General features: G+C 41.8%; 1 protein-coding gene across 1 annotated transcript; it reads left to right on the top strand.

Moving 5' to 3' along the window:
* The first annotated feature begins 7173 nt into the window (after nucleotides 1-7173).
* On the top strand, nucleotides 7174-27244 carry LOC113426584 (E3 ubiquitin-protein ligase TRIM7-like). Its single transcript, XM_087953184.1, has 7 exons — nucleotides 7174-7829; nucleotides 9215-9310; nucleotides 9553-9780; nucleotides 14317-14339; nucleotides 21792-21901; nucleotides 22221-22253; nucleotides 25101-27244. The coding sequence occupies exons 1-7, from the start codon at nucleotides 7383-7385 to the stop codon at nucleotides 25610-25612; spliced, it is 1449 nt and encodes a 482-aa protein (XP_087809310.1). The 5' UTR covers nucleotides 7174-7382; the 3' UTR covers nucleotides 25613-27244.
* The last annotated feature ends 459 nt before the right edge of the window (nucleotides 27245-27703 follow it).

The following is a 27703-nucleotide window of genomic DNA, read 5'->3' on the forward strand; positions in this document are numbered from 1 at the left end:
AAGTTTCCCCAAATCCTTCCCCCGCACCCCAGGATCCAGCCCTGAGGGTTCAATCAACCTCCAGTATGATGTGTGAAGCTCATCTTCAGGTATTTCGCCAGTGGTGGGATTCAATTTTTTTTACTACCAGTTCTGTGGGTGTGGCTTGGTGGGCATGGTGGGCGTGGCAGGGGAAAGATACTGTAAAAATCCCCATTCCCTCCCCACCCCACTAACCTGCTTTCCAGCTCTGTTCTCCTGTGCAGGGCAACCAAAGGAGACCCAGCCAATCAGCTGGGACTCGGGAGGCAGAGAATAGATGGGGGCGGGGCCAGTCAGAGGTGGTATTTGTCGGTTTTGTGATCTACTCAAAAATTTCCGCTACTGGTTCTTCAGAACTGGTCAGAACCTGCTGAATACCACCTCTGTATTTTGCCCATCTGCAGTCCTAGGACGGTTGGACTTGACAGGGTGTAAACAACTCCACTCAGCAGCACAATAATTCTTGACAGCAAACCTCCCTTTCAGTTCAAATGGGACTGCAACACAACAGCTTACTTCCCCAACCCAAATGCCATCCCCCCCCCCCATTACTATGGCAGCCGATAGCAAGCATGCAGCAGTCGAACCTCAAGCTGGAGATCCAATTTCATGAGTTTCATTCCACAAAGCATGGTTATAGTATTATTTTTGTTATCTTTTTTACTCCCCCCTCTGACTGGTATTATCATTATTCATTTGCTTTGCATACACTGAGAGCTTCTGCACTGGAAACTTAAACCACGCTTGGCCAAAGAAAGTATTCTATTATCCAAACTAGGTAACATCTTAAGTTATTGCTGCCACCTCGTGACCATGTGTAGAAGTGCAGTGGACTTCAACTCGACAATTGGGAGTTGAAGTATGCAAGTTTTAAAGTGGCTAAGGTTGGAGACTATTGCTCCAAAGCACCTGAGGGCAGCACAAGAAGCAATGGATGAAAACTAATCAAGGAGAAAAGCAACCTAGAATTCAGGAGAAATTTCCTGACAGTGAGAACAATGAACCAGTGGAATGGGCTTGCCTCTAGAAGTTGTAACTGGTCCAACACTGGAAGTTTTTAAGGAGACTGGATAACCATTTGTCTGAAGTGGTGTGGTGTTTCCTGTCACTAGACCTCCAAGATCCTTTCCAATTCTGTTGTTCTGTTCTGCATTGTCTGAATATTTGTAGCCACGTTTGCAGAAAAAGTGGAAATTTGAGGTCAACTGAAATCTTACCTAATTTTCTGGGGTGCTGTGGACTGCCACGCAGGGAGGCAGAAAGGGTAAGGCTAGTTTTAATATTTGAGGGCTCTGTCCTTTTTCAATGCATATTTAAAGGTCTGTAGTCGTTTTTAGCTAAGACCAGTCTGTTAGAAAACCATGGCTTCTAAATTCAGTAATTATGGTCGCTTACAGAAAGACAGATCTGGAATCTAGTTGTTACAAGCAGCCTTCCCCACGTGTCCGTCGGGCTTTTTTATAGATAGTAAAGCAGTGAATTAGAAATATTTTTCTTTCCTAATCAATAACAGTCAATCCACCATCTCCGTCGACCAGTAATATCCTAGAAGCATCTTTTCTTCTTGCTCGTTTCTCAAACTCTGCAACTGTTGGGACTTCAACTCCCCAAAAACACAGTGGCTGGGGAATTCTGGGAGTTGGAAGTTCACACAGCTGAAAGTTGCCAAGTTGAAAAACACTGGCTCAGAATGTTGTGTGAACAAGCCAAATGTGGCTTCCCAAATATACACCGATATACAGGTAGTCCTGAAACATACAAGTTCGTTTAGTGACCGTTTGAAGTTACAACGGCACTGAATGTAACTTATGACCATTTTCACACTTATGACTGTTGCGGCATTTCCCCAAGATCACGTGATCAAAATTCAGACACTTGGCAACTGACTCATATTTAATGACAGCTGCAATGTCCTGGGATCATTTTTTGCAACTTCTGAACAAGCGAAGTCAATGGGGAAGCCAGATTTATTTAAGCATGTTACTAACTTAAAAATTCACCTAACAACAGTGGCAAGAAAGGTGGTGAAATGGGGAAAAAACCCACTTTAACAACTGTCTGATTAGCAACAGAAATTTTGGGCTTAAATTGAAGACTACCCGTACATTAAAAAAATTGCAAGAAAATATAGCTGGTGACTAGGTTAATTTAATGTACAAAGTTACTGGTTGTCTAACTTTGCACATTGCATTAACCCAGTCACTATACTTTGTTAAAGTGACTTTTTTATAGAGGCTAATGGAGAAATCAGAATTAAATTATGGTTTTAGGGTTTTTAAAATGTCTGTGTCCAAGTGGTTTCAAAGGGAGGGGTGTGTGGTACACTTTGCAATTTAAAAAAGATACATTAAATTCCTGAAAACTTCAATGGTCACAAAAGTCACCGAAGCTGCAGGAATGGACTGTTTGATATTTGTGCATTACTTTTCGCAAGTCTTTTACTTAAGATGACAAGAAGACAACTGGCCATTTAATGAACCATGGGAAAAATATCCATACAAGAGACAAATTCTATACATGCTTAATCTGTGTGGGGGGGAAATCTTTCAAAAATCACATCTCATTAAACTTTATGTTAAACCAACCATACAGGTGGAAAACCATATATATTTTCAACCTGCTAAAAATGTTCCAGTGAAAGATCCCACCTTATTAAACATGAAAGGAATGAGGAAAAAAATCCATTTGCTTGTTCAGTCTGAGGTAAAAAAAAAATGAGTCGTAAAACACTCATCAGTCACGAAAGGATACATACAGGAGAAAAACCGTATCAATGCTCCATGTGCTTTTCACAGAGTGTTGGCCTTTACTTCACAGTGAGTTCCCTCACAGAGGAGTAAAACCATACTTGTGGTCCATGTGCACAAAATGCTTCAGTAACCAAGCTTATATGCTTAGACATGAGCAAATTCCTCTGGAAAAGGTACCTTTGACCCACCTGTGGCAAGAGGTTTACCTTGTCCTCGGGTCTTCTCCAGCACAGAAGAATTCATAAAGTGGAAATGCCCTATAAATGCTCAATTTAAGAGGAAAGGCTTCTGTCATAAAAATTTGAGACATAAGGGAAACCATACAGGAGAAAAACCATACACGTGCTCAGTCTGTGGGAATGGTTCTAGCTGGAAAAATCACCTGGCTGTCCACAGGAGAGGCCATAAGGAAGAAAAATTGCACACATGCTCAGCATGTGGGAAATGCTTGAACCAAAGATCCAATCTTCTTAGTCCCAAAAAGTCTCATATCCAAGGGAAAACTTACAGGAGGGATACTTTATAAATGCTCCATGCGTGGGAAAGGCAGGAGTGAGAGAACTAACTTGATTTCACAGGAAAGCATTCACACACAAGAAAAATGCATTAAATGTGTGCGTTCTATGGGAAAAGCTTCAATCTCACCAACCATGAAAGAGACCAGGCTGGAAAAACTCCGCATACATGTTCAGTCTGTGGGAGAAGCTGCAGTGGTAAAGCCGACCTTCTCAGACATATGAGAAACCCACATGGGGGCGATGCCATATTCGTGCTCCATCTGCAGGAAAAGTTTTGCCAATGAATCTCACGAAAGAATTCACGCTGGAGAAAAACGCTACAGCTGTTAAGTCTGTGGGAAGAACTTCAAGCACAGAACAGGTTACATCAAAAAATCCCCACCCAGGAAAAACTGTACACATGTGCTCTGTATGAATGGAAAGTTCAGCCATAAAGAACTTCTGGAAGAATCCACATGGGGAGAAACCATATTCATACGGGGATTGCAGGAAAAGGTTCAAGCAAAAATCGAGCCTTATGTCCCATGGCGGCCTCTCTCACGGGAGAAAAATCACATATGCTCTCTCTGTGAGAAACATTTTGGGAGAAGATCAAACTTCATGAATCACGAGAGAATCCACACAGAAGAAAACCCAGAGAGATGTCCGGCTTGTGGGAAAAGTTTCTGGACCAAAGCATACCTGAGGATAAATGGAAAAAAAAAATCCACGTCTCTATGTATATAGTTTTTGTCTACTCTCCAGGAACATCTGGAAGGGACGACGCCAAGGAGGCAAATGTCAAAAGCAGAATCAGGTTGCAAGTTCTACACTATTCCAATGTGTGTTGTGACCTTACAACAGCGGTTTTCAATCTTGACTGCTTTAAGAAGCACGGACTTCAACTGCCAGGATTCCCCAAGCTACTATGGGGAGAATATTTTTTATTTTTCATCTTATGTAACTTATTAGTACAGATAGTCCTTGACTTACAACCACAACTGAGCCCCAAATTAATGTTGCTAAGTGAGACATTTGTTAAGTGAGCTTTGCCCCATTTTACAACCTTTCTTGCCACATCTTTTAAGTGAATAGCAATAGCACGTATATACTGTTTCACAGTGCTTTCCAGCCCTCTCTAAGCTGTTTACAGAGTCAGCATTATTGCCCCCAACAATCTGGCTGCTCATTTTACCCACTTCGAAAAGGTGGAAGGCTGAGTCAACCTTGAGCCTGGTGGGATTCGACCTGCCAAATTGCAGGCAGCTGGCTGTCAGCAGAAGTAGCTTGCAGTACTGCACCCTAACCCTTGCACCACCAAGATTCTTGCAGTTAAGTTAATAACATGATTATTAAGTGAATTCAACTTCCTCATTGGCTTTACTTGTCAGAAGTTTAGTTTACTTTATTACCTTTTCACCTTGTACAACGAAATTAAATGCCATCATCAGTGTACATTAGAACTATAAAAATAAAACACACACACATCCTTCACATTCTATACAATTGAATTGAAAACCTGATAATGCAGTAATATTGTCATTGTAACTGAACGGTCACTAAACAAATTGTAAGTCGGGGACTACTTGTACTCTGAATTCCTGCAAGCACAGCCATTATTGGGAAATTCAATAATTGCAGTTCTGGTATATCAGAAAAATGTCAGACTGAACCCACCTGCCTTATCTAAAATGAAGCCAAATTAAATATAATTTAGTTCCTGCTTTTGGGTTGTTTTTTATTTCCTGCTTTTGATTTCCTAGTGCTTCTGTTGTTGGCCACCAAGGCCAATTACAAATAATATATTATAAATCAATAAGACAAGCTACAAAACTTAATCCATGCAAGGCACTGAATACAGGTAGACCCTGACTTAGAACAGTTCATTTAGTGACCATTCAAAGTTACAAGGGCACTGAAAAAAGTGACATCACCATTTTTCACATAACCAATGTGGCATCTGAATGATCACATGATCAAAATCCAGACACTTGGCAACTGACTCATATTTATGTGGTCATGGGATCTTCTTTTGTGATCTTCTGACGGGAAACCGGGTTCACTTAACAACCGTGTTACTACCTTAACAACTGCAGTGATTCCACTTGACAAATGTGGCACCAAAGGTTGTAAAAACCTGGCAAAATTCACCTAACAAATGACTCACTTAGCAGCAGTAGTACTGGGCTCAATTGTCGTAAGTCAGGAGTACCTGAAGTAGGACTTTGAGGAGACCCTAATGAACCAACCCATAGCTAAACCAGAAGAACAATTTCAGCATTCTTTAAGGGCCCAACACCCTCACAGATGGAACTCTTGTTTACTTCCGCAGCCATCATTCTGGCACCTGGAATTCTGGGAGTTGAAGTCCACACAAACCATTATTGCAAAGAAGCATCTAGTGTTGGAACTGTCCCAACACTTAGATGCTTCTTTGCAATAATGAATTATGTGCCATAAAGTCATTTTAGACTCCTAGCTACCACATCAGATGCATTTTCTCCAGAATGACTAAATGTGCTCATTGGCACTGCAATTGAATCAATTGCTTTTGCTGCCGATTCTCCTTTTTAACAGAATTTAACAGGATAACAGAATTGGAAGGGACCTTGGAGGTCTTCTAGGCTAACCCCCTGCTCAAGCAGGAGACCCTATAAGTGGCAGCCCAATCTCTCCTTAAAAATCTCGTGATGGAGCACCCACAACTTCTGAAAGCAAGGCTTTCAACCTTTCCCAAATCATATTTGTAATGTTAGCTCTCTATATTTGCATTTTACATTCCAATTTTATTGCATTGTAAGCCACCCAATGTCACTTTTGATGGAGAGATGGGTGGCGTAGTAAGGAATGCAATAAAAACTAAAAAAAAATCAATCAATTTCCTATACTGAGTAAACAGGGAGTAGCAGTGATCTGTAACCTTGTTTTTCCTTTTCTGCCATTTTCTCCAGAATGATTCTGCTGGTCCTCTCCTCGTTCCTTCCACCTTTCCCACATCAGACCTCAAAGTAAGACAATGAGGGACTCTTTAAGAAAATATTTAAAATCCCCGCCCCACCATTAACCAGGCTTCCAACAATATCCAAAAAGCCTTTTAAGGATAAACTCCACGTTTGTAAAAGTTCCTTTACACTATTTGTAAAATGGGGTTGGGAATTGCATCTTAAAATCCACCTCAACCCAGATAAATCTCCACAGTGCACCTCAGCCAGAATTTTCTCTACTGTTTTGCAATTTCAGCTCCCTCTATATATTTGCATTTTATACTCCTAGTTTATTGCCTCAAAACCCACCCCGGGTCGCTTTCGATGGCAAGATGGGTGGCGTATTAAGGAATGCAATAAAAACTTAAATTAATTTCCTATACCGAGTAAACGGGAGTGGTGATGATCTGTAATCTTGCTTTTCTTTTTTTCTGGCATTTTCTCCAGCATGATGCACGTTTAATATTTGTAACATTAGCTCTCTCTATTTGTATTTCCTATAGATAAAGCAGAATATTGTTAGCTCAGGGTTGAACTGAGGGGGTCTTTGGCGCTCTCTCTACGCTTGCTTGTTTTCTTGCAGACATTTCATGACCCAAACTAGGTTATCACCAGTACTAGTAGTCCTACCACCACACAATTACCAGCACTGATGATATTACCCTGTTTGGGTCATGAAACGTCTGCAAGAAAACAAGCAAGCGCCAAGGACCCCCCTCGTATTTCATATCCCTCTTTTATTGCATTTTATTTATAAGCCGCCCAGAGTCGCTTTCGATGGGTGGCGTGGAAATTTAATAAATAACACTTATAGCAATAGCACTTATATACCATTTTACAGCCCTGTCTAAGCTGTTTACAAGAGTCAGCTATATTGCCCCCAATAAACTGGATCGTTTTACCCACCTCAGAAGGATGGAAGGCTGAGTCAACCTCGAAAAACAAATAAGCTTCCTATAATGAGTAAACGAGGGAGTGGCGGAGGACTTTCAACTTTATTTTCTTTTTTTCTGCGCAACGACCCAACTTATCCGCCCCGGACTTTCCCAAAGGGCCGAATCGGAAAAGGAGGAAGAACTGAGAGAAAGTTTTAATTTTAAAGCTTTCGAGCCGGGGAGAGAGAGAGAGTGATGGCTGCTGCTGCTGCGGGCGGGAGTCCCCTCCGGGATCTCTGCGACGAAATCACTTGTCCCATCTGCCTAGAGTCTTTCAAGGACCCGGTGACCATAACCACCTGCGGACACAATTTCTGCCGCGCCTGCCTGAGCTGCTACTGCCAAGGGACCGAGAGAGGCGGCGTCGGCACCCCTTGTCCCCAGTGCAGAAAAACCTTCGACTACGGGCAAAACATCATCCCCAACCGGCCGCTGGCCAACATGGTGCAGATCGCGGAGAAGTTCCGACAGGCGGAAGAAAAAAACCCGGGAAAAGTCAATTTGTGTGAAAAGTACCATCGGCCCGTCAAAATCTCCTGCCAGCACCAAACCGTCCTCCACTGTACCACCTGCGGCACCACCAAGCCGCACAACAGCAACCATGGGAGCTCAACCATGCAAAAGGCCAACGATGTAAATAAGGTGAGCAATATAAAATTCTTACTCGTTTGGATCCGGATTGCTTCCTCTCCCCCTTTTCCCCTTCGGGAACAGGAGAAGCACAAATCCCGGGTTTTTTTTTTTTTTTTTTTTGCAAGCCTGCCGCTGGGAGGGTGTATAGGAATAGGATTGATGCTGGTGGTAGCAGTAATAATGGGGAAAGGTCGTTAATGCGCATTCTCAATAAAACAACGGTAAGCAGTCAATTCCCAATTAAGTGACCCGAAGCCAGCTGGCTGCCGCTTGCGATTTGGCTGGCGAGGCATTTAAAACGCGATTTAACGGTAATTTATTTTGCAGCTGTTTGCTTTTAAATCGCAATTAGAAGGTAGTTAAGACTTGAGGATGCCTTAGGACAGAATTGTATTTACCTTGCAAATTGCAATCATTGGCGTCTCCTTTCCGGCACTAACTGACACACTATTGAGCTAAAACACACGTGTGATCTTGGATATTCGGGGCGGCTATTTCCCCAGTAATAATCCCAATGTGCGTTCTTGGAGAAAATACTCACCCTTGGTGCTTTCCAAAGAAGGAAAGAAAGACACTGCTAGGAAATAGATGAAGAATGAAACCAGTTTATTAAAATCACCATTTTTTCCACAGATCGTGGAGAGAGAAGGCAGGTCTTTTTTAATGGGCATAATAACATAAAGATCCATGAAGCAGATTGAAGAAGCAAAATGAAGTTTTTCTTTCTTTGCAAAACATGATTAAAACTAGGAGTAGGGTTGATCATTGAGTATTCATTTTATGGTTAAAAAAGACAAGATGGCAGCGTCAATGCAAAAGATCTGGATTTAAACCCACAGTTCTGCCTTTATATCACTCGTGATACCATTTGTTTTTTCCTGTAAGCCTGATCCAAGAAATCTTGCCATCTTACAAGCAATGTTTGGATTTGAATCAGCTGAATGGAGAGTTAAATTAAATGGATCTGATGATCTACCAAGATAAGTTGCTAGTTAAAAAGAGGATTTAGTGGTTGGAATTCTTAAAATACAATGCGTGCTCCTAACTTGACTGAGCTCAAAAGATGGGAGCTCAGCCAATAAGCTTGTTTCTTTTTAAAATATAATTTTGATCATCTGATAGAAAGGCTTTAAAAAAACAGAAACAATCCAAATATTGGGGGGGGAAGGAGTAAAGGAAAGTAACAAGTGTATAAAGAAATGGCTTCTGGTCTTTACAGCAATTTCCAGTGCTGCACTGAACATTTATATTTTACCTCCTCTGTCTCAAATTACCACATAATTACCACATGATTTCCTTCTTTCCATAATGTGCCCTTTCTAATAATCAAACCAATAAACCACACCAATCAGCTGACTTCCAAAGATAAATCTTGGTTGTCATTTTCTCCCTAGGAATACATCGACAGTTTTGTGGAGATGCTGAAGGAGGCAAAACAAAATATTGCCGCACATCAGTCAGATAAAGAGAAGGAAAGCAAGGATTTGCTGGTAAGTTGTTGTCCTTGCCAAGTGAAGGGAAAAATAGTGTTAAAGCCACATTATGATTAGAAATAGTGATTGGTAAATATGTAAGCTGTTGTTATTGTTAATTTATAACTGAAAGGGAGAAGAGTTAGAATCACGAGAAGTGATTTATTGCTTTTGCTATCTCAGAATCCCCAATTTTAGCTCTACACACCCCACAATTGCAGCCATTTTCTGTCTATTTATCTGTTTGTTTATTTCTGTAGAGACAAATAAAAGAGGAGCGAGGAAAGGCAGCATCTCTGTTCAAAGATCTCCACCACTTCCTGGAAGAACAAGAAGAACAATTTCTGACCCAGATGGTAGAAGCAGAGGAGGAGATTACCGTAAAAAGAGATTCCTTCATGGCTTTCTTTTCCCAGGAACTTTCACTCTATGAAAGGATCATCCAGAAGATAAAAAACTCTCAGCAGCCCAACAACGATCTTTTTATGGTAGGAACGGAGTCCTTCGGTTGTATTTGCTTGTTGCCATTTCAAGGAAAGATTTAAAGGATAAGGTTACTTTCCTTCCAGTGGTGGGATTCAAATTTTTTTACTACTGGTTCTGTGGGTGTGGCTTGCAGGGGAATGGTGTGGCTTGCTGGGCGTGGCAGGGGAAGGTTACTGTAAAATCTCCATTCCCTCCCCACCCCACTAACCTGCTTTCCAGTTCCGTTCTCCTGTGCAGGGCAACCAAAGAAGACCCAGCCAATCAGCTGGGACTCTGCAGGCAGAGAATAGATGGGGGGGGGGGCAGTCAGAGGTGGCATTTGCTGGTTCTCTGAACTACTCAAAATGTCTGCTACTGGTTCTCCAGAACTGGTCAGAACCTGCTGAATACCACCTCTGTTTCCTTCTACATTTCTGTGCAGGTAGGCCTTCATGTAAGGCCATAACGGAGCCTGTCCATTATGTTCATAAGTCATAACCGTTGTAAACTAAACTCAACCTGATTCTATGACCTTTTTTTGTGGTGGTTGTTTAGCAAATCACCGTAGTTATTAAGTCCACATCATGAGTTGAATCAATGGTTTGCTATGGTCTTGGCTTTGCCAAAACCTGGAAGTTGAATATCGGTTTTGGCAAAACCGTAGTACAGGTGGTCCTCAACTTACAATGACAATTGAGCACAAAATTGATGTTGCTTAGTGAGACTTTTGTTAAATGAGCTTTGCCCCGTTTTACGATCTTCCTGGTCACGGTTGTTTTTGTTTTTTTTTAATTTTTTTTTAATTTTATTTTAAAACAAGTTTTATTAATTTTTAAAACACACAAATTATCATTATTCATTACATGTTTAAACCTTTTTTCATTGTAAATTTAACAAGTCAGATAAATTATGATTCTGTTTTAAACCATTTCCATATAACATACAAAAACCTCTTATTCAATTTCTCTTTACTTCTCTTTACTCTTATTCAATATTATTATTATTATTTCATCTATTTCTTTCTGACTTAGTTACCATTATTCTCATTCTATATTTCTACAAGCTTTTACTAATTCTCCCCCCCAAAAAAACATATACACACAACACACAAAACATAAAAAAAATCTTTTTGGAAAGTAACTTGGACCTAGGTATCTCTCTCTTCATGGACTTCAATTATCTTCATGCTCATCTTACATATCATTACTTATTTTATTTACCATTCTAAGTCTTCTATATTAACTTCTCCACATATTTCACTCTTCTTAATTCTATCTTAATTAATCATCTTAATTTGAATCATTATATTTGTATCTTTTGTCCATTTTTTATCGTCCCTTTGTCTCATTCCTTATAAAAAGGAAAAAAATAAGTTTCTCCTGAAATCATTAATCAGAGTATGATGCCTTTCTATCTCCCCCCTAAATTAATCAAATTAACCTTTAAGATAACATCCAATACCCAATCCGATTTTGCTTGGTACATTCTATCTAACTAGTACATCCAAAATATTTAAATACATAATTAGACAATAAATCCAAATATTAAAAACAAATACTATAATAAAAATTTTATAATAACATCAATACCATAATCTTATTAAACTCTTTAATTAAAACAGTATTCTAAACCTCCCCTATTATTAAATTTTAAAGCCTATCATTATTAAACATTTTAACATTTTAATCTCTTATCAACTCTTAAACCATTACAATACTACCATCTCATCTTATGTACCTTGCAAAATCTTTTTGAAAAAATTATACTTTATCCATTATCCATAAAAAATTCCTTTTTTTATTTAATTTCAAAACATTGTAGCTTTTCTCCACCTTTTCCCTTTCTTTCTTCTCCCAACAAACCTTTCTACCCCCCTTCTTCTAGCCTCTGCCTTACTGGCTTCCCTTCTCTGTCGTGTTCCTTTTCCCTTTTGTTTACTGTCATCATATTGATTTTGCACCTTATTTTTCCCTTTCTTAAATGTTTTTTTAGATCTTAAGTCTTTTAGTTCTCTTCTTTTCTCTCTTCCTTCTTTCTTGATCAAATTCTGAGATTCATTAAAAATGTCTCCTTCCTTTCTTTCTTGTTCCTCTGCTGTCTTCATCTGTTGTAATGTTTGTTGATAGTTAGTAAGCACCATTTCTAAAAAAAGGAAAGCTTCTTCCACACCATCTTTACCATTTTTTTTTGCTTGTTCATATTCTTTTCTTAGTTCCTCAACAGAAAAAGCCATTATAAATCTTTTCTTTTCTTTTCCCCTTCTTTCTTCTTACAACAACCAGAATATTCCAAAGAAAATAAAAAAAATAAAGCAGTCCCAAAGTTATCAGTCAGTCCAAACCAAGGCAGAGTTCTCACTTTCTCCTTCTGGGGTAATATCAATCAAAGAGAAAGAAAGTCCAAATCTGTTTAAAATCTTATTGCAATATATTCTAGTCTTCAAATCCTTAAGGCATCTCCTCCAACAAAGTCTTAGCATACAAATATTTTCTTTTTAATCCTCTCTTCCCACTCATCGCTTAAAACCAATTTTCACCTAAAAAAAATAGGTTTCTTAATATCCAGTTATTTATTCCATAGGAAAAGAGGGTAAGCTATCCTTTCAGCACCATCAAACTGCCGCTTTTTTCCTCTTCTGGCAGGTATTATTCAGAAAGTCATACTTTTCAGGAATTTTATTAAATATGTCTTAGAGTCCTAGGAGCCAAGAAAAACTTTCTCCTTACAAGCACTTTCTCCACTTCCTCCTGCGCATTCTTACCCGGCTGCCAGCTTCTTTGTGGCGGCCATTACGGACCGCCGCTGCACCGTCCTGGGAAAAGGGGGTTTTACCGGCCGGGAGGGGGTCTGCAACACCCCAAACCCCTCTCCGGATCCCCCTACCTTCAGCTGCCCTGCAGGGCAGCCTAGCTCCGTACCCGTCTGGGTCGGAGCCCCAAAAGCGGCTAGCGCGGCAGGGATCGCGCAGCTTCGCAAATCCCTGCCGCTCGCGAAGCCGACAAACCGGAAGTCACGGTTGTTAAGTGAATCACTGCAGTTGTTAAATTGGGAACACAGTTAAGTGAATCTGGTTTCCCTATTGACTTTGCTTGTCAGAAGGTTGCAAAAGGAGATCGCATGACCTTGGGATGCAGCAAAGGTCGTAAGTATGAACCAGTTGCCAAACATATGAATTTGGATCACATGATCATGGGGATGCTACAAAGTGTGAAAAATGATCATAAGAGGTTTTTTTCCAGTGCCATGGTAACTTCGAACGGTCACTAAATGAACTATTGTAAGTCAAGATGCTACCTGGGGGCTTGAGTTTGTCATTTTTTCCCCAAAGTGATTTTGCTGAATGCATTATATTCTTGTTTACTGCCCAGAGTTCTTTTGGTAGCTTAGATGGCTCTTTAAATTTCATGAACGAATTTCAGCACATGACCTTCCTTCCCACAAAATGACGCTATAGAGTACTGCACATCAGAACAACCAGACACAAGGACAGTTTTTTCCCGAAAGCCATCACTCTGCTAAACAAATAGGGGACTGGAGGCTAAAACATACAACGAACGGTTGCAGGAACTGGGCTTGGCTAGTCTAGTAAAGAGAAGGACCAGGGGAGACATGATAGCGGTCTTCCAATATTTGAGGGGCTGCCACAGAGAGGAAGGGGATCAAGCTATTTTCTAAAGCTCCTGTAGGCCAGACAAGGAATAATGGATGGAAACTGAACAAGGAGACGTTTAACCTGGAAATAAGGAGAAACTTTCTGACAGTGAGAACAATCAACCAATGGAACAGCTTGCCCTCGGAAGTTGTGGGAGCGCCATCAGTTGAGACTTTCAAGAAAAGATTGGACTGCCATTTGTCAGAAATGGTGTAGGGTCTCCCGCTTGGGCAGGAGGTTGGACTAGATGACCTACAAGGTCTCTTCCAACTCTGATTATCTGTATCTGTAAATAATTCCCTCAACACTGGTCCAACTATTTACAAAGTCTGCACTACTATTACTGTTAATCTTCTCATCGCTCCTTATCGCCCATCCCCTCCCACCTATGACTGTATGACTGTAACTTTGTCATTTGTATCCTTACGATTTATATGGACTGTTTCCTAGTATTTGATTGTTTATTGTACCCTATGATTATTATTAAGTGTTGTACCTTATGATTCTTGACTCTTCATGAATGTATCTTTTCTTTTACGTACACTGAGAGCATTTGCACCAAGACAATTTTTTTTGTGTCCAATCACACATGGCCAATAAAGAATTCTTTCTTTCTTTCTTTCTTTCTTTCTTTCTTTCTTTCTTTCTTTCTTTCTTTCTTTCTTTCTTTCTTTCTTTCTTTCTTTCTTTCTTTCTTTCTTTCTTTCTTTTTCTTTCTTTTTCTTTCTCTATCTATCTATCTATCTATCTATCTATCTATCTATCTATCTATCTATCTAAATTTCATGAATGAATAAATAAGTGAATGAATGAATGAATTTGCTGGCCAGTCCCAGCAAAAACTATGGCAGAATTCTTTCAATTCCTACTCATGGCGTTACTTATTTTATTCCTCTTCTCCCTCCAGGAAATCTTAAACAGCTTGCAGAGGTAAGTGGATCCCGTCTTTCCATTCCCCATTTATTATTATTTATTTATTTGTTATTATTATTACAGTCAGTCCTCAACTTACGACCTTGAGACCCAAAATTTCTGGTGTCAAGTGAGTCGTTTGTTAAGTGAACTTCCCCCTCCATTTTATGACCTTTCTTGCCACCGTTGTTAAGTGAATTGCTGCAATTGTTAAGTTAGTCACACGGCTGTTAAGTGAATCTGTTTTTCCCCCGTTGATTTTGCTCGTCAGAAGGTTGTAAAAGTGTTCAGAGTATTGCAGCGTAAATTCAGCGCCAGAAAAGTAAACACATGACTGAGGCTTCATTTAACTTCTTTAGAAACATATAAAGTAAATTTACAATACCAGTTGTAGATTTCTCCAACATGGAGCAAACTCAAACAGAAACAGACACGTTACAGGTTCAGAGAAGATGTGATGACCCAGGGCATGACACAAAAATAATAGTCACCAAAGTAGAATAAATTCTCTTTAATGCCTCCAGCCTGGCCCCAATGTCCAATTATCCTCGGCTGGAGATCAAACTCTTCAAAAAACAATCTACAAAGCAGAGGTGCTATTCAGCAGGTTTGCACCTACCAGTAGCAAGAATTTGGCGTGGGTCGCCGATCTGGTAGCAACATCGAGCTGGCCACACCCCCAACCCGGTCACCCAGTTTCCATTCACTCGCTTGTCCCGCCCACCTGATGCTTGCTGCCCCAGTTTAAAGGAGGACTGCTCGCCCACCCTAGCCATGCATTTTCAAACAGCCACTTGAAAACACATGACTGTGGGCGGAGCAGCGTCCGTTAACCTGCAAAACTGTTCCAAGGCTGGATTCTTCATGGCTACTAGAAGTATCGCTTCCCCTTGTGAGTAAAGTGCCTGGAGGAGAGGGAAAGAACGCTGGAGGAGGGGGAGGGAAATTCAGCCATGGGGAAGTTTGCAGGAGCTTCAAATGCAAGTCTGTTTACTTGCAGAACTTCTCTAATGCTGGATTCACTTCCCCTTGTGAGTAAGGTGCCTGGAGTGAGAGGGAATGAAGGCTGACAGGGGTGTTTGTGTGTGTGAGAGAGAGAAGAAAGAAAGAAAGAAAGAGAGAAGAAAGAAAGAAAGAAAGAAAGAAGAAAGAAAGAAAGAAAGAAAGAAAGAAAGAAAGAAAGAAAGAAAGAAAGAAAAAGAAAAAGAAAGAAAGAGGAAGAAAAAGAAAGAAAAAGAAATAGGGAGAGAGAGAGAGAGTGGTGTGTGAGAGAGAGAGAAAAAGAAAGGAAGGGAGAGAAAGACAGAGACAAAGAAAGAGAAAGAGAAAGAAAGAAATAGGAAGGGGGAGACAGAGAAAACTCTGTGCTATTATTTTTAATTGTTCCATTATTTATCATGTGTTAATATTTTACACTGTCCCTACACCTAGAGTGATTCTACTGCCTTTCTTTTGCCCAGGGCTACCACATATTTTTCAGGGTTTACATGCATTCAATGTCTATAGTCCAGAGCATAAATGCATGTGTGTTTAACAGAGTTGAAAGGGAGTTTGGAGGTCTTCTAGTCCAAGCCCCTGCTCGGGCAGGAAAACTGAGGATGCCAAACTCTTGAGTAGAGGTCCTGGGAAAGGTGTCAGAATAACACTTAGAAGGGACTTTTGGGGGAACCCTATACCATTTCAGAGAAATGGCTGTCCAGTCTTTTAAAAATTTCCAGTGATTGATCACCCAGAACTTCTGGGGACAAGCAGGTCCACTGATTAATTGTTCTCACTGTCAGAAAGTTTCTCCTTAGTTTTAGGTTGCTTCTCTCCTTGTTCAGTTTCCATCCATTGCTTCTTGTTTGCCTCCTGGTGCTTTGGAAAATACATTCCCCCCCCCTGTCTTTGTGGCAGCCCCTTAAAAGCCTGTTGCCTATATCACACTCTTGAGTAAAGCATGTGAGCCATTTTCTCCTTTCAGTGGTCCATGAAAGTACATCTATAGTATGCAGATAATAAAGTCAAAAAAGGTGAACAACATTTTTTTAAACAAATTTTATTGATTTTACAAACAAACAAAACATAAAATATAGAAACATAAAACATCTTTTCTGAAAGCAGCTTGATCCCGGGTTACATCTCTTCATACAGACACCAATTCAAATTCATGCTCATTTTATATACCATTCCATATCTTATTGCCATTTTACATTTTCTATATAGTTTCTCCCCTCTTTTAACTTTCTTAGTTTTATTTTATTTATCTCATCTCAGTTCAGATCATTATACTTATATTCTTTGTCCTGTTTCCAGCTGTCTATTATCTTTTCTCTTTAAACAAAATTTCTCCTGTAATCACTGATTGGAGTATGACGCCTTTATCTCTTTCCCCTAAATTTATAACACTTAGTATAGTACATAACTTCCATTTGGATTCTGCTTAGTACATTCTAAAATTACACACTATATTTTAAAAAGAGAAAAAAATATAAATATATAATATAATTAAAACAACAATCCATACCAATTCAAATCTATCATTAATATTCATTTAAATCTTAAACATTTTACACATTACTTTTCAGTTAAGTATCATACTTCTATGGGAACACTTATAAACTTTCCATAATTATTTCCCCCCCACTTCACTTATATTTTAGAACATTATGTCTTTAAGATGTTCCCATTCCTTCCTAATTCAATTCTCTCATTTATTCCATTTCCTTCCTTTTGTTCACAAAAGTTTCACTGAATTACACTGAGTATTTTATCCCACTTTTTAATCACATGTTGTTTCCAATTTTCTAACATTATTTCTAATACAAATATAACAATACAATCTTATGTACCTTTGCAGAATCACTTTTTCAATTAAGTTTTTACCCATTATCTCTAAATAAGTCCTATTTCTTTACATCTTGCTCCACACCTTTGAAGCTTCTCATCCCTTCCTTCCTCCCTTGCTTCTTCTCTCTGCCCTTTTTACCCCCTTGTCTCTCCACCTCCATTTCCCTCTTCTGTATTCCCCCTTTCTGTTGCTTTTTAACATTATATCCACTTTTCACCTTATTTTTCCCTTTTTTGGTTGTTTTTTTAGATCTTAAAGTCTCCATTTTCTTTTCCTCCTTTCCCCTTTCTTCCCCAAGTAAAGTTACTTGTTCGTTAAAGATGGCTTCTTCTTTGTCCCAATTGCAGTCCTTTCTTGTAGTTTCTCATAAGTACAGATCGCCATTTCTAAGAATTGAAAAAGAGAGACAAGAGAGCCCTTCCCTTCTTGTTCCTCTTTGTTGTATTTTTTAAATTCTGTTTTCAGTTCATCCAGAAGTGATGCCATTGTAAAAAAAAATTTTTTTTCAAACAACCACCCAAGTGTTTTTAGTCATTCAAATATAATTTCCAAAAGTCCCAAAGTCACCAAACAATCCAAATACACACAAGCTGTTTCTTTTGACACTTTCTTCTTTTTTCACTTTCTCTTCCTGGGGTTACTGTTTAGCTAAAAAATTCCAGTTAAAATGTATCTTTTAGAAGGCTTGTTAGTATTTAATCAGATTCTTTTAAGTTCTAGGCAGTCTCCTCCTTCCAAATCCTGCTCCATTCTTTTCCTCTCCCTTCCCACTTACAGCAAAAATTTTTATTTTTTTTAGTGTTCAGAAATCCTTATTATCCCCTTGACATTTAATTATCCAGTTTAATTACCTATTAATGCCAAAGCGAGTTTTTCCGATTTCTCATTCATTTCTGTTCGCTGTCAACGTTAGGAAGGAGAGTGGGAAAAAAACCCAAAAACTTTCCCTTTTCACTTTCATTCGCCGCTTCCGAGTCTTCCTTGGGAACGAGGTATCTTTTGCAAAATTTAAATTGCAGGGTACCTTAGTTGTTGCTTTTTGTCCCGGTCAGGCAAAAACTTTCACTTCTTAACTTCCTCCTGCACTTTCTTTTCCGGCTGAGTGCTTCTTTGAGACGGCCATTTCTGACCGCCGCTCTTACCGCCTTCGGAAAAGGGAGTTTAGCCGGCTGGGGAGGAAAGGTGCGATTCCCCTCAACCCTGCCAGGTCTCCCCTATCTTCACCACCTCTACAGGGTGGCTTAGCCCCGAAGCCTGCTGGCTCGGGGCACTCCAGCGGCGAGCACAGGCAGAAACCGCGCACGATCGCGGATTCCTGCCTGCCCCAAAGGGCTGCAAACCGGAACTCCAAGGTGAGCAACATTTTTACAGAACTATAGATAAGTTGAGGCTGGGTGACAAGGAATGGCTGGGAGGGAAGAGGCCAGGTGAGGCACCCCTTGATGTGAGTGACATTGAGTTGGCCACGCCCACCCAGTCATATGACCAGCAAGCCATGCCCACCCAGTCACATGACCATTAAGCCACACCCACCCAGTCACATGACCACCAAGCCACGCCCACCAAATAAGCCATGCCCACAGAACCGGTAGTAAAAATTTTTGAATTCCACCACTGCTACGAAGGGCAGAAATGCAATCTGAACCCAAAGTAAAGATAATTAGAAATAAAAAAACAAACACAAACTAACATGGCAGGCCAGGATGATAAATTGCAGACTTTCAAAGGATAACACAGCACCCACAGTTGGGAGGACGCCAAAACCCAGATAAGGCACGACCAAGATAATGCATGCTTTGCTTCCAGCAAGGAGCCATGTGCAGATGCCCCCCCCCATATCCTGTTCTCCCAGCTGCAACTAATGAAAGGGATCAGGGCCTTTTTCTCTCTTATAAGCCATGTTGCTCCCTTCTCCGTTCCTCCATTCCTGCCCTAGGATGAAGAGGGGATGGCCCTGGGCCTTCGTCTGAACGCCCAGCCGGACTGTGCCCTTCCCCCATTTTTTCCACAGCCACCGGAGCCACACTCCCACTCCCTGTCAGCTGCTCAATCTCCCCCTCAGAATCAGACTCCAACAAGGGAATGACAGCAGAACAGCAACTCAACTTCAGCAGACAATAAAACAGAGAGAGAGAGAACTTCTAGTTTCACTTTCCAGGTCAGCTCCCATTGGCTGGTCTGTTACCATGCCTACTCACTGACTCTGTTAACCATGTCTCTGCCAGTTAATGAATACTTTGATAAAAAGGTGATCACCTGACATGGGCACAATGCAACAGTCATAAATACGAGTCAGTCACCAAGCATCCAAATTTTGATCACTTGATTATATGGGGGGATAGTGCAACGGTCGTAAGTGTGAAAAACAGCCATAAGTCGCTTTTTCCAATGCTATTGTAACTTTGAATGGTCACGAAATGAACTGTTGTAAGTCGAGGACTACCTGTAGAGAAAGGGATATCAGTGCACCTGCTGTTGGTCCTCCATGTTCATTCTGAGCAGGGAGACCCTTAGTGGCATATTTTGAGAGGCCTCAAACTCCTGTTTCATTGCAACAACGGAGCAGAGCAAAACCAGCATATGTCTATTCATGATGATGGGCACATGTGGCCCCTGAAAACTTTGGATGTTGCTAAAAGTCTGTAGAGATTCTCCATCATCCAGGTCATGTTTGTCTCAAAGGTGCTTTCTCAAGAGGCAACTGGACTTTCTCGTTTTTCTTTGAAGACATTTCACTTCTCATCCAAGAAGCTTCATCATTTCTGACTGAATGGTGGGGAATGAAAGGATTTATATTCTTTGCAGACAGCTGGTCATTTGCATCCTTTTAGAGAGTTGTTGAGGCCACTTGGAAGTTTATCTGTGTCCTCCGAGTCAACTGAGTAGTGGAAATGGTTCCTGCAGTCTGCAGTTTTTCCTTTGGAAATCCATTCCTACTCCCACACCAGTCAGAGGGTGTCCATCCCAAATTGGATAGCTAAAAGTCTGTAGAGATTCTCCATCATCCAGGTCATGGTTGTCCCAAAGGTGCTTTTTCAGGAGGCACCTGGACTTCCTTGGTTTTTTTGTGGGAGGGGGGAGACGTTTTGCTTCTCATCCAAGAAGTTTGACCAGCTCTGACTCTGGCAATTGGATGAGAAGCGAAATGTCTTCAAAAGAAAAAAAAAACATGAAAGCAATTAAGTCAACATTTCTCTTTGTCCTGGCATCATGGTTACAGTTGTGCTAGTCAGAAGGTAAATACAGCCCTTGGCTTGGAAAAAGCCATACACCACGAATGAAGGCAGATATACGTGTCTCAGGACAATGTTGCAGGATCCAATCTGGGTAGGTCGCTGGGGCCAAAGGTTTAGTCTTCTGAGCTTTTGTACTTGTGCTGAAGCCCATCTCAGGGAACTTCTCTCTCACCAGAATGTATATGTGTGTAGAGAGAAGTTCCCTGAGAATGGGCTCCAGCACGAGTCCCAAAGCTTGGAAGACTAAACCTTTGGCCCCTGTGACCGATCCAGATGGCATCCTGCAAAGTTGCACACCCTTCATATGAAAAAAAAAAAAGTGGGTGAGATGATGCTATTGTACCCCAAATTGCATTAGATAACCATTAGTAGAGCAATATAGGTGTTCTGACCAAGGCTTCCTGAGACAGTAACAATCATATGCTTAGTCTCCCAAACCCTCTTTTTATTTCAATGGCTGTGAATTATATTCATTCACAGCCCATAACGAGTCCCAAACAGTTTGTGAATAGTCCAACAGAAGTCTGCCACAGTCTTTCAGGATAAGGCTGATAAGCACCCACCTTTATCTCCCTTGAAAAGCTGCCAATTAGCTGTAGAAGACCAAACGTCAACACAGAGCTTCAGGGTTTAAACTGACCAGAATGAACAAAGTTGCTTCCTGCAAAGGCTCAAGTCCCTTTGCGCCTCCTTTATGTCTTATGGGAGGGGCCAATCATATCCAAGCTTTCTCCCAAGTTGCCCTTTTGTCTTAACTGTTCTTGCTTTCTGGAAGCTCTCTGCAAGCGAGCACTGGGAACAGGCTTCTCCTGTTCCTCTGCCTTTGCTGATGTCAGATTCTGGAGGCTCTGGAGTTAGCACATAACTCTCAGATGGCCCTGGCCCCATCTCTGTGTTGGACGCAGGACCCTTGTCCAAGCCCTTCCTAGACTCCAGGACTGGCCCATGTTCCTCCCCGCTGTCCAACTCTGCTGCCAGCTCCCCAGGCCACTGGCGGACCACAACACTAAGCAAGAATAGCAACAGCAATAGCACTTAGACTTATATACCACTTCACAGTGCTTTACAGCCTCTCTAAGTGATTTACAGAGTCAGCATATTGTCCCCAAGCAATCTGGGTCCTTATTTTATCAACCTCGGAAGGATGGAAGGCTGAATCCACCTTGAAGAAGCTCTGTTGATGATAGTCATCTTTTAAAATGCATTTAGGAAGAGAGGAAGGAAATCGGAATTTGTTTACTCCCGGAAAATGTTGTGCTGATCAGAAATCTTCTCCAAAACTACTTCTGCTCTTCGTCTTTTGCTATACCACTGGTGCCTTAAGATTCTGTCGTTTCTTTCCAACCTATGCAAGGGAATTTTTGACGGGGTGGACCGGAGGCTAACATTGTTTCATTTCTCTAGTGAAGAAAATATTACGAACCGCCCATCTTTCCAACGTGCCCTAAAATGGAGAATTTGGGACTTCTGTGATATCAATAACATCCTGGAAGAAATCACAAAACATTTTAAAGGTAATACATGAGGATTTTATGCTAACTCCTACGGCCACCCAGAGCCTTTGACGCATGGCAAAGTTTTAGTTGTGGGCAGCAGTGAATTTGCTGAGAAATTCCAAGACTTCAATTTAAGAATTTGGTCTGCTTTATATGTGGCTGAATGTTACCAAGACTCCATGGAAAACTGATTTCAGCATTAAAAAACCCAATTGCGTGAGAAGAGGCACACAAATATCTGTAAAATTAAATTAGGAATGTGCTTCGTGTTATTGTTGTAAGATCTGTCTTGTACATGATAGAGAAATGCTTACTTCTTTTCCTGTTGTCTTTTCAGATACTTTGCTATCTGGTCTTCAGCTTCAGAAAGGTAACCTTGGGGAGAGGGGAATTGGTTAAAGCAAAGTGGGCTGATTTTTCTCTTGGCCAGATCATTTAGTTAAAATGGAGACCTAGACCAGGGGTATCAAACTCAAGGCCCGTGGGCCACATCCGCCCTGCGGGGTGCTTAAATCCAGCCTGCAGGGCTGGCCTGGAAATATCAAAGGACTGGTCCATGGTGCCTCTGGTGGCTAAAACAGGCTGTCTGCTGACCAAAAATAGCCTGAAAAAGAGCCCCAAATGGCCAGAAAATGGACTGAAAACAGCCGTGGTGGGATTCAAAAATCCCAACAACTGGTTTGCTGCCAGGTTGCTGTGTGGGCCAGGTTGTGGGGCCTAAGAGAACTTCCTGTTTCCGGCTTCCAGTAGGCCTGCAGAGCCCAGGGGAGGCCATTTTTGCCCTCCCAAGGATCCAAAGGCCTCCCCGGGCCTCTGGGAGGGCAAAAATAGCCTCCCCCGTCCTCTGGAGGCCCACTGGAAGCCAGAAATAGGCCCGTTTCGCCACTTCCGGTTTTTCCAGGAAGGGCATTTTTCACTCTCCCAAGGGTCCAGAGGCCTCCCCTGGGCCTCTGGGAGGGCGAAAATGGCCTCCCCAGGCTCTGGAGGCCCTCCAGAAGCCGGAAACAGACCCGTTTTCAGACTTCCAGAAGGCCTGTTTTTCCCTCTCCCAGAGCCACTGTGCAGATGCTGCACCTACCTCCATCAAAAATGGACCGCATGGAGACTCCTGGGAGGGGTGGAGTGGGAGGGGCGGGGCCAGCTGGTTGGTTGAAATACCGGTTTGATGAACCAGCTGTAGCTTTAACATCCGGTTCGCCTGAACCGGTCTGAACCGTTAAAATCCCATCCCTGGAAAACAGCCTAAAAACGGGCCAAGAATGCCCAAAATGGGCCAAAAACAGGGCTGAAAATGGGCTGAAAAACAAATGGCAGAGTGCTGCAGGAAGCCATGGAGGGTGAAAACGAGGCACAGGGGAGCCGCGGATGGACCCTCCCTCACGCCCAGTTTTGGCCAGCATGTTTTTCAGCACATTTTCGGGCTCATATTTATAATAGGGTCATTTTTTTGTGATTTTCTGACAAAGTCTATGGAGAAGCCAGATTCACTTAACAACTATGTTACTAACTTAACAACTGCAGTGATTCACTTAACTGTGGCACCAAAGGTTGTAAAATGAAGCAAAACTCACTCAACAAAAGTTTCACTTAAACAACAAAAATTTTGGGCTCAATTTTGCTTGTGAGTTGAGGACTATCTGTACTCCATGGGATGGTGGCAATGGTAGAGAAAGCTCTCTTCCTGAACCTCTTTAGGATTGTTTAGGGTTCATAACAACTGTCCCATCTGGTCTTTGCTTGACCAGGTGGGACAGGTTGACATAATGGGATGATGTTCCTTTTGGTCTCAACGTTACAGTTTAGCTAGTTTTGAATGCTGTTTTGTGTCAACTAAAAAAAAATACTTCTTTGGTCTTTTTAGTTGCCAGCAGAAAGGGAGTGGGGGAAAACAGTGCATTCCTTAAATGCTTCAGACAATCCCTATGGTGGCCGAAGCTGTTGGCACACAAGATTATTACTGGAGAGCATGATTGAGGACTCTTGGCTATGGATGTGTCTCATTGGAGAATATACATCCAGGGAGTGGGGTGAAGGCCAGGGCCAAGGGTGAAATGAATGATGTATCAGAGTTGGCTGCAACGAGGAAACGCTGACATGTTAACTCCTAATAAATCAATCTTTTTTACTCTGAGAGACTTATGATTTGAATGGAGGTGCATGTTGGAGCCTTGACATCTTGTTCCCTTTATGATTTTGTATTTCTTGCCAATGAATTGTCTTACTACCATTTATTTAGCAATATTCCAAAGTTACAATGGTCTTAGAAAGAGTGCTTTATGAACTGTAAACATTTCCAACTATTGCAAATGTTGCAAAATGTTACACACACACACACACACACACAGCCCCCGAGCTTATGGGATCAGTGTATGGGTAGTTGACAACCAGCTTTCAACTTACAACTGGTTGAAGCAGCCCATGGCCACAATTTGTAACGGGTTTCTTTTTTGCCAGTTTTTGGCAAAAGACAGCACACCGGGGAAACTGGGTTCACTTAATGGCCATGTGATTTGCTCAGTGACCTTGGTGACTCATTTTAAGCCATCATAAAAATGGTCATAACATTGCACCCAGTGATATGGTGAATCAACTTAGGACTTCAGTGACTTACAAAATAAATGCTGGCCCCTATTGAAGTCATAAACCGAGGATTACCTGCACACCATCCCGAGTTGCATCGCTTGAGTTGAGCAGTGCTATCGATGCTCTTAAGTAAATAGATATAAAGGAAAAGTCTGGATGAAGAATGAGCCCTTGTTCAAGAAATCCCTTTTAACTGAGGGAGAATTTGATTCTTGTGATTTTGTTTTTAAGGGTAGGGTGCCGTGGTGGGATTCAAATTTTTTTTACTACCGGTTCTGTGGGTGTAGCTTGATGGGCATAGCTTGGTGGGCGTGGCAGGGAAAGGATACTGCAAAATCTCCATTCCCTCCCCACCCCACTAACCTGCTTTCCAGCTCCATTCTCCTGTGCAGGGCAACCAAAGAAGACCCAGCCGATCAGCTGGGACTCAATGGGAGGCAGAGAATAGATGGGGGCGGGGCCAGTCAGAGGTGGCATTTGCCGGTTCTCCGAACTACTCAAAATGTCTGCTACTGGTTCTCCAGAACTGGTCAGAACCTGCTGAATACCCACCTCTGGTGGGGTGAGTATTTCTACTTCAGATTAAAGTTACTTTGCTTCCCTTTCTTGATCTTCTTCCTCTCTCCATGAACAGCAAACATAACCCTGGATCCAAACACAGCTCATCCCCAAATCACCGTGTTCCTGGATGGGAAAACAGTGGAACTAGGCGAACGTTGTCAAGAATTGCCCAACAATCCTGAAAGATTTGACTTACTGGCTGCGGTGCTGGGACGTGAAGAATTCAAGGAGGGCCGGTATTTCTGGGAAGTCAACGTAGAGAGTCAGAAAGAGTGGGCAGTGGGGATTTCTCAGAAGAGTGTGCAAAGGAAGGATTCGTTCTCCTTGAATACAGAAGAAGGGGTCAGTATGCTGGGAAGATGGAGAGGTAATTACAGATTCTCCCTCCCACCTAGTCCTCTTCCTCACATCCCGGACAAGAAATTAAAAAGAATCCGGGTGTGTCTAAACTGTGCTGCCGGGAAGGTTTCGTTTTTTGATGGTGAGACTGGAACTCTGCTCTATTCAACAACTTCCTTTCCAGGAGAGATCGTTCTTCCCTTCTTTTGGCTGGGGTCATATGCCCAGCTCAGCCTTTGCCAATGAGACCTTCCAGTGGGGCCCCTGTAAGAATTCCAGATGTTGGCACCAACCCTTGTTTCCCTTTCTTGCAGTTGGGTTTTCTCGACGTTCAGGAAGAATGCATCACACACACACACACAATAAAGCAATATAAAGCAGAGCCGTAGTGGCACAGTGGTTGGAACGCAGTACTGCAGGCTACTTCTGCTGCCTGCCGGCTGCCTGCGAATTTGGCAGTTCGAATCTCACCCGGCTCAAGGTTGACTCAAGCCTTCCATCCTTCCGAGGTGGGTAAAATGAGGAGCCAGATTGTTGGGGAGCAATAGGCTGACTCTGTAAACCGCTTAGAGAGGGCTGTAAAGCACTGTGAAGTGATATATAAGTCTAAGTGCTATTGCTATTACCGGGAGTCCTCGATGTATGACCAGTTCAAAATGAGTGGGTCCTTCACAGTTCAAACCTGCAGCTCCTGACAACATTGCTTAGACATCAGTCACCCACATGTACATGCAACCACGCTACATGCCTGGTATATACCATTTTCTTTTGTGAATATTTTGAGGCCCTCACTTATTTTAAGATCCAAGCTGAACTTATTCTACAGAATCTTCCCAGGCCAGCTGGTGAGATGGGTAGAGGCCTTTATTATGTAGAATACTCTGTCCTAGGCCTTAATGACCTATTAGAAATGTCTTTTTATCCCTGTCTTTATTCATTTAACAACAAATTAAAATTATGACAATGCTGAAAAAAGTGACTTAGAACCCGTCCTCAAAGTTATGCCCATTGCACTGCCCCTTAAGTCATGGGATTGTGATTTGGGCACTTGGAAACCGGCTCGCATTTATAATCATTGTGTCAGGATTTGGGGTAACAGACAGTTACCCCAATTAAATCATGAGTCTCAAGCCAATCTTCCAAAACTTCAAAAGGATTTATTGGGAGTTAACATGTCCAGCACTGCCTGGTATAGCCGACTCTGAGACATATAATTCGCTGTCACCCTTGACCCTGGTTTTCCCCCCACCCCCTGGGTGTATCATAATTCATATTGTGACACATCCATAGCCAAGAGTCATGCTCTCCAGTTAGAATTTTGTGGGGGAGAAACTTCAGTCACCTAGTTACTATCATTGAAAACTATTTATGGAATGCACTTTCAAACCCCTTTCCCCCCTCCCTTTTGGCAACTCTAAAAAGACCATAGAGATATTTTATGAGTTGACACATTGCAGCATCCGGTAGTCACGTGATCACAATTTCCGACCTTCCTAGCTGACTTTTGACAAGCAAAGTCAATAGAGGGAATAGGATCGTCTTAACACGATTTGGTTAATGACCCTGGCCAGAAAAAGGTTGTAACATCAGCTGTGGTCCCATGATGCCTCGTTCACTGACCATGTCACTTAGTTATGAATGTTTTGGCCCCAATTGTGAGAACTGAGCTGAGAATTATGTGTAATATAATTAATTTGTTTTAAGCATTTTGTGTCACCTGTTGCAGTAATAAATCAGCTTCAACAGTTTCGGTACATACCAGGCCTCAAGGCCTCACGTAGGCTGAAAGCATGTACCAGGAACAAAGAACATCAATCAACAACACGTCACCATGGGCTACTAACTGGACTGCAAGCGCTGATTTGCTACTTTGTACCTTTCAAACTGACCATCTAAAACTGTAATTGGATGTTACTATGTGTCCACTAATATTTCTACTCATGTAACATAATGATTGGATAGAGTTCACCGCTTCTGACGTATCACTATGTGTTTTTAATAAAAGAGCTTCCCGAGCTCGTGATCGGGGCAGCTCACCCGAGTTAGAACCAGCCTGGTGTCTTTCTTGATGCATTCGACCACCCAGTGAGAAGCCTTCCTAATGCGGAGCAAAGCCGCATCTGGTGACCCCGACGTGATCCGTTAAAAGAAACGGGTGCGTCTGTCTTCGACTGCCTATCTCACCCAGCCGGACGAGCCAGTTGCAACCCAGGGACGCCGTCTTGTGTCACGGATCCCTCCCCAGGAATCTTCTGCAAAGAAGACATCCTCCCTTCAGGTGAGTATGGGCGGAAAGTTCTCCAAAGCACAGATAGCACATTTGCAGGAATTAGGAGA

Source organism: Notechis scutatus, chromosome 2 (assembly GCF_049901735.1).
Source record: "Notechis scutatus isolate UNSWTSFEM ecotype Mainland chromosome 2, rNotScu1.2, whole genome shotgun sequence".
NCBI lineage: Eukaryota > Metazoa > Chordata > Lepidosauria > Squamata > Elapidae > Notechis > Notechis scutatus.